At 43.3% G+C, this 10,263-nt stretch overlaps 1 protein-coding gene across 2 annotated transcripts in view; it reads right to left on the bottom strand.

The window, feature by feature from the left end:
• LOC311032694 (uncharacterized protein) overlaps window positions 1-10,263 on the bottom strand; it is a 177,243-nt gene that overhangs the window by 121,579 nt on the left and 45,401 nt on the right. The window contains exon 3 of one of the 2 annotated variants that reach the window (XM_084039658.1): window positions 788-1,123. The exons of the other annotated variant lie outside the window; for it this stretch is intronic. Within the exon in view, the coding sequence (XP_083895784.1) occupies window positions 788-1,123 (336 nt within the window). The remainder of the gene's footprint in view (window positions 1-787; window positions 1,124-10,263) is intronic. 2 annotated transcript variants of the gene reach the window in all.

Here is a 10,263-nt window from a genome sequence, read left to right as displayed (position 1 = left end):
CAGTTTGTGGATCTATTTGCTTTCGTTTTCCAACAGGTTAATCCATTCTGATAAAAACACAGCCATCCAGTCCTGATGAATTAGTTTAACTCAGCCCTGTTTACTTTTTAATTTTGATTATCACATAGTTATCCCTATTTAATGTTTCAGCAAAAACATCAAACAACAAGCTTATCAAAATAATAATTCACCAAAAGCATTTAATCAAACAGTTAATTCCAGTAATATTCAACATTTAATTGATGTTACAACCCAGTTGTGTGTGTGTGTTTTTTTTAATGTATCCGTCTGACATCTATTCCTCCCTCCCTGGTTGAGTTCCATTTGAGCCAATCCTGCTGCTTTCGGACTGTATCTGGGCATTTTGTTTCATCTCTTCAAAACGTTTCTCAAACCTCTCCATTAGTTCTTCGCCCTCCACCAGAACTTCCACGGAACAATAAAAAGATATAGTACCTTCTTCGGACTTGAGTTTGATCAGATTGTCCTGTTGAGTTTCCCTGAGGTTATACTTTGTCTTTATTACGTCCAGCCATTCTCTCACTAATGTGCTACAGAAGATGAGGTTGAATTTCTCCCCGTTACGTTTATCATGAAAGAGAAAGTCTTTGTTGGCCTGCAGTATAATTTTTCTGTTTTTTTTGCTGAGTCTTGTGAGACATCTTGCAGGAGGAGCAGGCCTCTGTATCAGACAACAACAACAAAAAAAAGAACATTTTTTATTTGTAAATGACCATGGCAATGATGAATGTTAAAACACATTCAATGTTCAGCTGTGATGTTGTACCTCGTGTTCCTCGTGCTGTGGGGTGGTTTCCAGGAACTGTGTCTGGGCATTTTTTTTCATCTCTTCAAAATCTCTCTCAAACGTATCCCTCAGTGCTTTGCCATGCACCAGAACTTTCACAGAAGACTTAAAAGTTATAGTACCTTCTTCGGACTCGAGTTCGGGATACGTTCTCTTTATTACGTCCAGCCATTCTCTCACTAATGTGCTATAGAACACGAGGTTACGTTCATCATGAAAGAGAAAGTCTTTATTGCCATGCAGTAACTTTGATCTGTATTCCTTCCTTTTCTCTTCGCTGAGTCCTTGGGTGTATTGTATAGTAAGAGCAGGCATCTGTATCAGACAACAAAATAGAAAATGTTACATTTGTAAATGACCATACCACTGATGAATGTTACAACACATTCAGTATTCAGACTTGCCGTGATGTTTCAGGGTCCTATGAAATCCAAGCAATCCAAGCAATTTTAGAGCACTTTCCCTATCAAATGGTGTAAATCAACCCAGTGTCGGCTGATGTGAAGAGCTTTTCCCTTTTTATTTATACTCTCTGCCTTGTTCACATACAGCCAATAATATAACGCCACAGCTATTTTCACCATATAAGGGCATGCCCAACTATTAAAGAATGCCAAGTTTTAAAGGCGCCACATGTAAGAATGTGGCCAAAAACGAAATGAATAACGTTGTTCATAGACGTCGGAACTATTTTCTGAGAGGGGGGGGCGGGACTTTTGTTGGGCGGGTCGGGGGAGTAACTGGATAAACGGTCCGTTATAACGAGTTGTTTTCACGTTTTTCGCTTCAAAATAAAAGAACGAAAAACGGAAACTCGTATCCCGTTATTCGTTTTAAAATCGGAAAACGACTCGTTAACTGATATTAGATATTGTGTTTATGAATGGGATTCGGGGATGAAATAACAGTGCCATTTGTCATTCCAGATTTTGCCGTAGGCGACGTCTTTTTTACCCGGAAGGCGCTGTAATGCCGCGAAATTACCTGAAAGCCTACTTTGAGACATTTTGGGGGAGCTCTGAAACACTGTTCATAAACGCTCTGACAGCGTCTGACGCTCGCGTTTTGAAGTAAACCCACTGTTTTAAACACGCAAAACACGCATTAATTAACATAGTGTAGAGTATCGTTAGTCTTTCCTGCTTCCTAGTGTTGCGCAGCCAGGTTTTCAACCTGCGCAGGGCTGGGAAAGAGCGCTCGGATGCCGCGGGGAGGCTGATGGGGGGCGGATAGGAGTGGGGGCGGCGGCACCCCCCGCACCCCATCATAACGAGCTCTTTTGGGTTTCGTTGCCTCGAAACTGGCAACCCGTGGTTGCTCGGCAGCTGAGACTCTACTGACTGCAATGATTTGTAGACGCCGGTGGGTGGCGCCACGTGCCAAAACATGTTTTCAGAACATAAACATGATTTGCCGTCTGCAAAAGATTTTTTTAAAATGCAAATATTTTGTCTGTACTGTTGTTGTTAGTGAGTTCAGTATGTTATATGATCATTATGCCTGAGTCTCTATGACATATTAGGATGATCTTACGGCCAGTTGCTTTAGATTTCTTACATATTGTACCTTTAATATAAAAATGTTAAGGCTTAGCTCTAGTGGATGGCTTAGCCATTTATCAGATCTTCTCTGTATTAAAATGAGGAGCCAAGCAGAATGAAAAGAAGTAAAAAGTACATCCAATAAAGGATAAAAACAATCAGAATAAAGTCAAGAGGAAAAGAATATTGTTTCCTTTCATTTTTAATTAATGCTTAGAATAGATCTATCATAAACATCCCCAGGAATCCCCTATTAGCGGGTATTTTATGGCACAAGTTCCCTCTTGGATAGCATGGAGCGACACTCACACTCCAACATGGACTGTCTCAAACTCAACTGAATTGTCTCTTCAAATATTGTTTTCTTTTCAAACAATACTTTAAGCTCAACTTTAGTGGATTTCCCAGGTTAAAGCTTCAGTATTTTTGAAAGTGAAGGAGTACAGGGAAGAGCATTGATTGATCTCGTTTTTATTCATCTATCACTGTGTATTAGTGTTGTTTGTCAGTCTTACCAGTACAAGTGGGGACCTCCTAATAAAATGTTACTTGTGTTTATAAATAATGCATGAGCTCTTATAAAGGAAAACACATTTTATTTTTGGTGGTCCAGTCACAACGTTACAGGACATGGTCTTGAAGAACCTTCACAGTGTCACCTAAAAATATATCATATTTACATACCTTTCTCTTGGAGCGGCCATATACACAGGAGAAGAACTTGTGTATGACAATGAACACCCTAACTGTCCATGGCGACATGTATGTATATATCTATTTCTATTTACACATTTTGTTTCTTTGACACACACACACTTACACAAATTTACACTTTCTAATGTGTACAAGTAAATATCTCTTGTGTTTTTTTAATATCATAGAAATCCTAGTCTCCAATTATTCTTCAAATGCTGCTATTTAAGTTTTTCCCCTGCTAAAAGTAGCTCGCTTTGTTCATCCAAAACAACACTTAATCCGTAATTTTCCACTCCAAGAGAAAGGTATGTAAATGCTTATTTTTTTTTTAATATGTCTCGTTATGGAATGAAAGAATTACAAGAAATGTTTTTTAGTTTCAGTAAAGTAAGAGTTAACTGCACAGAGTTGTGTGTTGTGTGTGTCGGACAGCTTCCATGATGTTGCTGCGTAATGGTTGAGTGTGAGAGGCTGTGAGGGTCTGATATGGTATAAATACAAATGGGATGGCACTTGGCATGTCACTTTGAGGATGCAAAACGTGTTATCAAATGTTTTGGTGAGGGCGTCTTCCAGGCTCTTATCTTCCCGGAGCAGACGTAATTATTATGTCTGGTCTGGGAATATTACATTGTAATAATTTATTTACTTGTTTTAGTTAAAATAGCTTCAATAACATAAATTGCACACCGGCTCCAAAACTCAGGAACAGGTTGGATTTTCTGCACTTTTTACATCAGTCAAAAAGCGTTTAGAGGGTTTTTTGACCACTCAGAGCCACCGTAGAGCCCACAAACAGATAAAATAAAGCTCAGTTTTAATCGTCCAGTTCTTTTTTTTATTAATTTCTCTTTTTTTTGGGGGAAACCAATAAAATGTTAAGAAAAAGAGTGTTTCTCATCGGTTTATTTTTTTTAATACTAAACCTGCTGTGTGTGTGTGTGTGTGTGTGTGTGTGTGTGTGTGTGTGTGTGTATGGTTGAGTGCGAGGGTCTGATATGGTATAAATACAAATGGGATGGCACTTGGCATTTCACTTTGATGACACAAAATGTGTTATCAAATGTTTTGGTAAGGGCGTGAAATGTTTTACACCCTGATCTGAACGTCTTAGTTAAAAGAATAGGTGGCGCTCTCCTGGTAATTTCCCTGAAATACTCGGTGGTGTGTGAGCGTGTCAACAGATTGAAATGCTATCTTGACAGCCCTGACATACAACACTATGGCCCAATCCCACTGTCCGTCCTCCAGCCTTCAACAAACTGAAGTCACTAAATGGTTGAGTGTGAGAGGCTTTTACTGGAGCTTATTTACTTAATTTCTGGACGAGCAAAATTCATACCAAAATGACACCTAAACATAACCCAAGATATACACTACATACAAAAATGTTATTCTGTTAGTTTTTGAGACTTCTAATTATTTGCTCCACTTATGTGTAGCCAAGTGAACAGGGGTTACTGTGTATTTTGTGTTAGCTGAGCCCTAATAGAATGTGTACTGTCACTTTAAGGCCAGACAGGTTGAGAATCCTTTGAGAACCAGAAAGTCACGCGAGACGTGACAACACCCGCGAACTGTCGTCTTCCTAACGGAAACAATGGCGGAGATGCGTATTTCTTGTCTGTGAGAGTGTGTGAAGAGTTTGAGTCGTGAAAACCGTGTATCACAGAGGAAATACGTGTCCGAGTGAAGAGTTAGTGCGGACCGGTAACTGAGCCGTCTGACGAATATGTGTGACTGAAGACTTCGTGTTTATTTCTCGTCGGTCGAGGGTTTGTGTACTGTCTCCGGGGTGTCGGGAGCCGCCCTAGACGACCACGGGTCAGCGCAAGTGGCATATAGTGTACTGAAATATTAGTTAAAGTTACATTTTCTGTGTTAAAGTGTTATTTACGAAGCTGTGTGTTGTTACCCATGTAGAGGGGAGACAGAGAGCCGTGTGTGCGTGTGAGCTGCATCCAGGTGCAGGGTGAGGCTCTTAAGCTACAAGCTAGAGTAAGTGAGCACATGATTTTGCTTTCTGAATGTACTCTAAGTCCAGTGAAGGTCACGGTAAAAACATGTTTTGCGAAGAGATATATATAAAGATGTACATTAAAGTTAATTCATGGTGTTTATTAATTTAACTCATGAAGTTTACTGAGTTAAAACTTGATGTGTACTGTAAAGTGTGTCTGATAAAATGAAGAGAGTGGCTTAAAAATGTATTCATGCTAATGTATTTTATTTCCTGTTTACATAGGAATAGGCCACTGCTGTTGTTTGTTCTGTTTTGTTTTTGGTTTGTTTTGCCTGTTTTGTACTGAGACAATCAGAAGAAATTAATGAGAGACAGGAAAGAATCTGTTTTATGTTTTTTCATTTGATTACAAGCAAATGTCTCAAAGTTAGAGAATTAATGCTGTGTTCGTTAGAGGGCAGTCGGGGTATTAAAGATCCTACTAAAAGTTATTTTTGTGTCCGGTCTCCTTCTTCGTTGACCTGGCCACACTAATTGGTGTCAGAAGTGGGATACCCTGTTTAATTTTGAGATCTTAGTCAGATAAGAGAAATTACATAGAACAAACAAACAACAGTAGTGGTGAAGACTGGACCAGCGTGTGGTGTTCCTGAAGTGGCCGTGCGCGGCTGGAAATCCAGGACAAGAGAGGTGTCTACACCGCCGACGTGGATCGCTGGAGGAGCTGATCGTCTGGTGTCCCCGTCTCTGAGACTGTTCGACAGAGAGACATTGAACTGGCTACTGACTGTGTTATTTCCCTGCAATAAAGACACCATAAGAGACTTTTCGAAATGTCAGAAGGAGACAAGGGAGCGGCTGCTCCTGGACCAGAATCCAGCGACGAGGAGATGGACAGCGCCACTGCCTCTGTGCTGGGGGATGAGGGTAACCCTTGGGTACAGGAGCTGCAGTCACAAGTCCTGGAACTGAGTAAGAAACATGATGAAGTTATATCCAGTATTGCTAATTTGGGTGATGTTCAAACAAGATCCATTGTTTACATTCCAAGAGAAAAACATATTGTATCATTTGGTGGGGAACCAGGTAAAGATGTTTACACTGTCGACGAGTTCATAGAGGAGGTAGAGAGGGCGATGAGAGCGAGGGGTCTACGCAATCAGGATCAAGCCGATTTTGTCCTTTCACTGTTAAGGGGTCCGGCCTTAGAAGAAGTTAAGTTGTGCATGAGGGGACAGTTGTGGGAACCCAGTGATCTGTTTACATGCCTGAGAGGAGCCTTCAGGGACAAACGCAGTACCCCACAACTGTTGCATGCTTTCTATGCCCGTAGACAGTTAGAGGGAGAGGACCTAAGAGATTACTCCCATGCACTCTCACAGCTGCTTAACTCCGCTCTCCAACAGTCCTCTGATGCAGTAGCTGACGCACAACTAGCACTTAGAGACCAGTTCATTGAAGGTGTGCGCGACTCCGCCCTCCGACGCGAACTCCGAAGGCTCGTTAGAGAGAAACCTCGGTCTAGTTTGTTTGATGTCCGTGAGGAAGCTATCATGTGGGCTCTGGAAGACCGTCCTCGGAGCTCAAATGTAGCAAGAAGTAGAAATCTAGTTGGTGCTAGCCCCAATGAGGTTACAGAACAGACCACTGACTCACCGACTGACTTGAGACTGACTCTGCAGGAAGTAGTTAAGATAATCGCACAGCAGGGTAAAGCTATTGGTGAGCTAACCAATGCAGTCCGCGAGCTCACTACCCAGAATCTCAGTTCAGGTGGTGGTAGCAAGAGTAGCAGACCCAAAGTTCAGCCTAAATACACAAGCGATGGCCAGCCAATCTGTTTACGCTGTGAAGGGGTGGGGCATATTGCTAGACATTGCACTACACCACGTAAACCAGAGAGCAAGCATAATGTTACCCCTTCTCCTGCAACCCAGGGAAACGAGATCCCTCCATTGCTATGAGCCGGGCAATGCGAGGCAAGTCAGAAGGCTCAGCAGACACTTTAACCAAAGAGCGTTTTTTTAAAAATGCTGTAGGTGAGTGCCCCGAGGTAGACATTCAGATAGATGGTGTCCCTCTGAGATGCCTGTTAGACACAGGAAGTAATGTTAGCACTTTGACAGAAAGTTTCTTCAGAGACCACCTCCATGGAGAAGAAGATGACATGCACTGCACGGCAAAATGGCTTAAATTAACAGCTGCAAACAAGTTACCGCTGCCATACTTAGGCTATGTTGAGCTTGACATACAGGTGGCTGGACTTACCATCCCAGAGTGTGGTTTCCTCATAATCAAAGATGATGACACAAACGAACCAGACTCTTCTCTACCTGGCATCATTGGAATGAACATTGCTAAACGGTGCAGGCAGTTAATGCTCTCAGAGTTTGACACGACTCTACAGGGTGAGCTGGATTCTGTTTGGAGAGAAGCCTTTAACCGGGTGCGAGAGGCAGAGCTCATTGAGAAGATGTCTGTGGCTCGTGTAGCTGGCAAACACAAAGTACATGTACCTGCTTCATCCGTTTCCACCGTCTATGTAAGAGGCCGTAAAAACCAGACAGAGGGTGGGGGCGTCATATTGTTTGAACCGGGGAACGTTCCACTTCCTGGTGGGTTGATAGTTGTTCCCACAGTGGTAACATCCAACAATCACATTTTTCCAGTTCAAGCAATCAACTTTTCACCAGAAGATGTCTGGCTCTCCCCGAAGGCTAGGTTTGGTATCCTTAGCCTTTCACTCACCGATGTCTCAGTGCCGAGCCATGTCTCTACAGTTTTAGCCAATGCAGTGCGTGGGGGTGTGTGTGTGTGTGCGTGTGTGTGCGTGGTGTCCATACCTGAGTTGTGTGCATGTTAGTGTGAGTGTGCGAGTGTGTTCCGGGTGGGGGGGTCGGGTCTTTCTTTCTGTTGTTGTTGTTTTTATTGTTGTTGTTGCGTTGTTTTTATTTTCTAAATTTGTATTTTCTGTACGGCACTTTGTGTTGCATTCCCTGTATGAAAGGTGCCTTATAAATAAATAAAATTGAATTGAATTAGCCAGTGTCAGTGTGTTGAGGGTGACCCCTATGAGGTAAAGTTTCAGCGTATCTCTGCTAATCATGAGGAAGTGGTAGTTAACCGGAAAGATGATCAGGGATCCAGCAGTGATGCACAGACTGTACTTGACCGCTTGCACTTAGGAGGTACACCAGAGCAACAGAAAGAGCTAGTGGCAGTTTTGATGAAGTACGTGGATGTGTTTGCAGCTAATGATGAAGATCTGGGATCCGCTGATCGAGTGAAACATGAAATCCCACTGCTGGATGAAGCACCAGTCTCCCAACCGTATCGCCGTATACCACCTAATCAGTACAAAGAGGTTAAAGAGCACATTTCTGACCTGTTGAGGAAGGGAGTGATTCAGGAGAGTTCGAGCTCGTATGCTTCACCAATCGTTCTCGTGCGCAAGCCTGATGGAAGTTTGAGGCTATGCGTAGATTACCGGAGGCTGAATTCGAAAACTAGGCGTGATGCATTTCCACTTCCGCGCATCGACGAGAGTCTGGATGCCCTGAGTGGTGCGGCTTTCTTCTCAACCATCAATCTCGCAAGCGGATACCACCAGGTTGTGATGAATGAGAAAGATAGAGACAAGACAGCGATCACAACACCATTTGGGCTATACGAGTACCTACGAATGCCCTTCGGGCTATGTAACGCCCCTGCAATGTTTCAACGTTTGATGCAGGCCACGATGAGTGATTTAGCCTTCCAGGTTGTGTTGATTTATTTAGATGACTTGCTTGTGTTTTCTCCGAACTTCCAGGACCACTTGGTGAGACTTGAGACTGTTCTGAAGAGGTTGAAAGAGACAGGTCTGAAAGTTAAAGTGGAGAAGTGCCATTTTCTCCAACCTGAGGTTAGGTTCCTTGGCCACCAGGTCTCAGCCCAAGGTATAGACACAGATCCAGAAAAGATAAGTGCAGTGAAGTCATGGCCCATCCCTAGCACTGTAAAAGAGCTTAGGTCGTTTTTGGGGTTTTGCAGTTACTATAGGAGGTTCATAGAGGGGTTTTCACAGATTGCAGGGCCTCTTCATGATGTTGTAACTGCATGCGTCAAGGAAAGCAGCCAGGTCAGGGCTAATCAGCTGTTCAGGTCGTCGTGGACACCAGAGTCTCTAAGAGCTTTTGAGCATTTGAAAGAGAAGCTAACCAGTGCTCCCACACTAGGCTATGCAGATTTCACTCTTCCTTTTATACTAGAGACAGATGCCAGCAGCCTGGGTTTAGGGGCGGTTCTACATCAGGAACAAAGGGGAAGGAGGACAGTTATAGCCTATGCCAGTAGGAGGCTCCGAGGGGCAGAAAAGAATGATCAAAACTATAGTAGCATGAAGCTTGAACTCCTAGCCTTAAAGTGGGCAGTCACCGAGAAATTTAGGAGTTATCTTTTGGGGTCAAAGTTCACTATCATCACCGATAACAACCCCCTGTGCCACCTCTCCACAGCCAGTTTAGGAGCCGTTCAGCAGCGTTGGGTCGCTCAGTTGGCCGTGTTTGATTTTGATGTAAAGTATCGCCCCGGCAGGTGTAATACTGCTGCTGATGCCCTTTCTCGGCGACCAGCAAATGGTGAGCCAGAACCTGATAGTGAGGATGCAGAATATGATGGATGCGTAGCCATATGTAACACTCTCAGGACAGGTACAGCCCTAGACGTAGATCTAGTGATCGCAGGTGTTGAGTGTTGTAAGCTCAGACAGTTAAGTGCATCTGAAGTCAGTGAGACAGGGACTAACAGTGCGGCCCAGGAGAACACTCCCACACTCCCTGGATATTCCAAAGCAGAGCTCCAGAGCTTCCAAGAGTCCGACCCAGCTCTTAGAGTTTTGAGAGGGTTCTGGGATAAACAAAGGAAGCCAACTTACCAGGAAAAGAAGACTCTGACAAAGCCAGTCTGCTCCTTGCTGAAACAGTGGTCGCGACTACAAGAGAAAGATGGACTTATGTACAGAGTGATTGAAGATGCTCATACTGGAACCTGTCATCAGCTACTGTTGCCGGACTGTCTCAAGGAACAGGTTCTCAAAAGTGTTCACGAGAAAAATGGGACATCAAGGAATCGAAAGGACGTTGGGCCTGTTGAGACAAAGATGTTTTTGGGTGGGTATGTATGGGGATGTTGAGCAGTGGGTGAAGAAATGTCAGAGGTGTGTGTTAACCAAAATGCCACAGCCAAAGATTCAGGCCCCACAGACTCCATTCTTG

The sequence above is a fragment of the Eutrigla gurnardus genome (assembly GCF_963514095.1).
Source record: "Eutrigla gurnardus genome assembly, chromosome: 22".
NCBI classification, from domain to species: Eukaryota; Metazoa; Chordata; class Actinopteri; order Perciformes; family Triglidae; genus Eutrigla; species Eutrigla gurnardus.
Note: the sequence above shows the minus strand (reverse complement) of the source record. Positions and strands in the feature narration are given on the sequence as shown.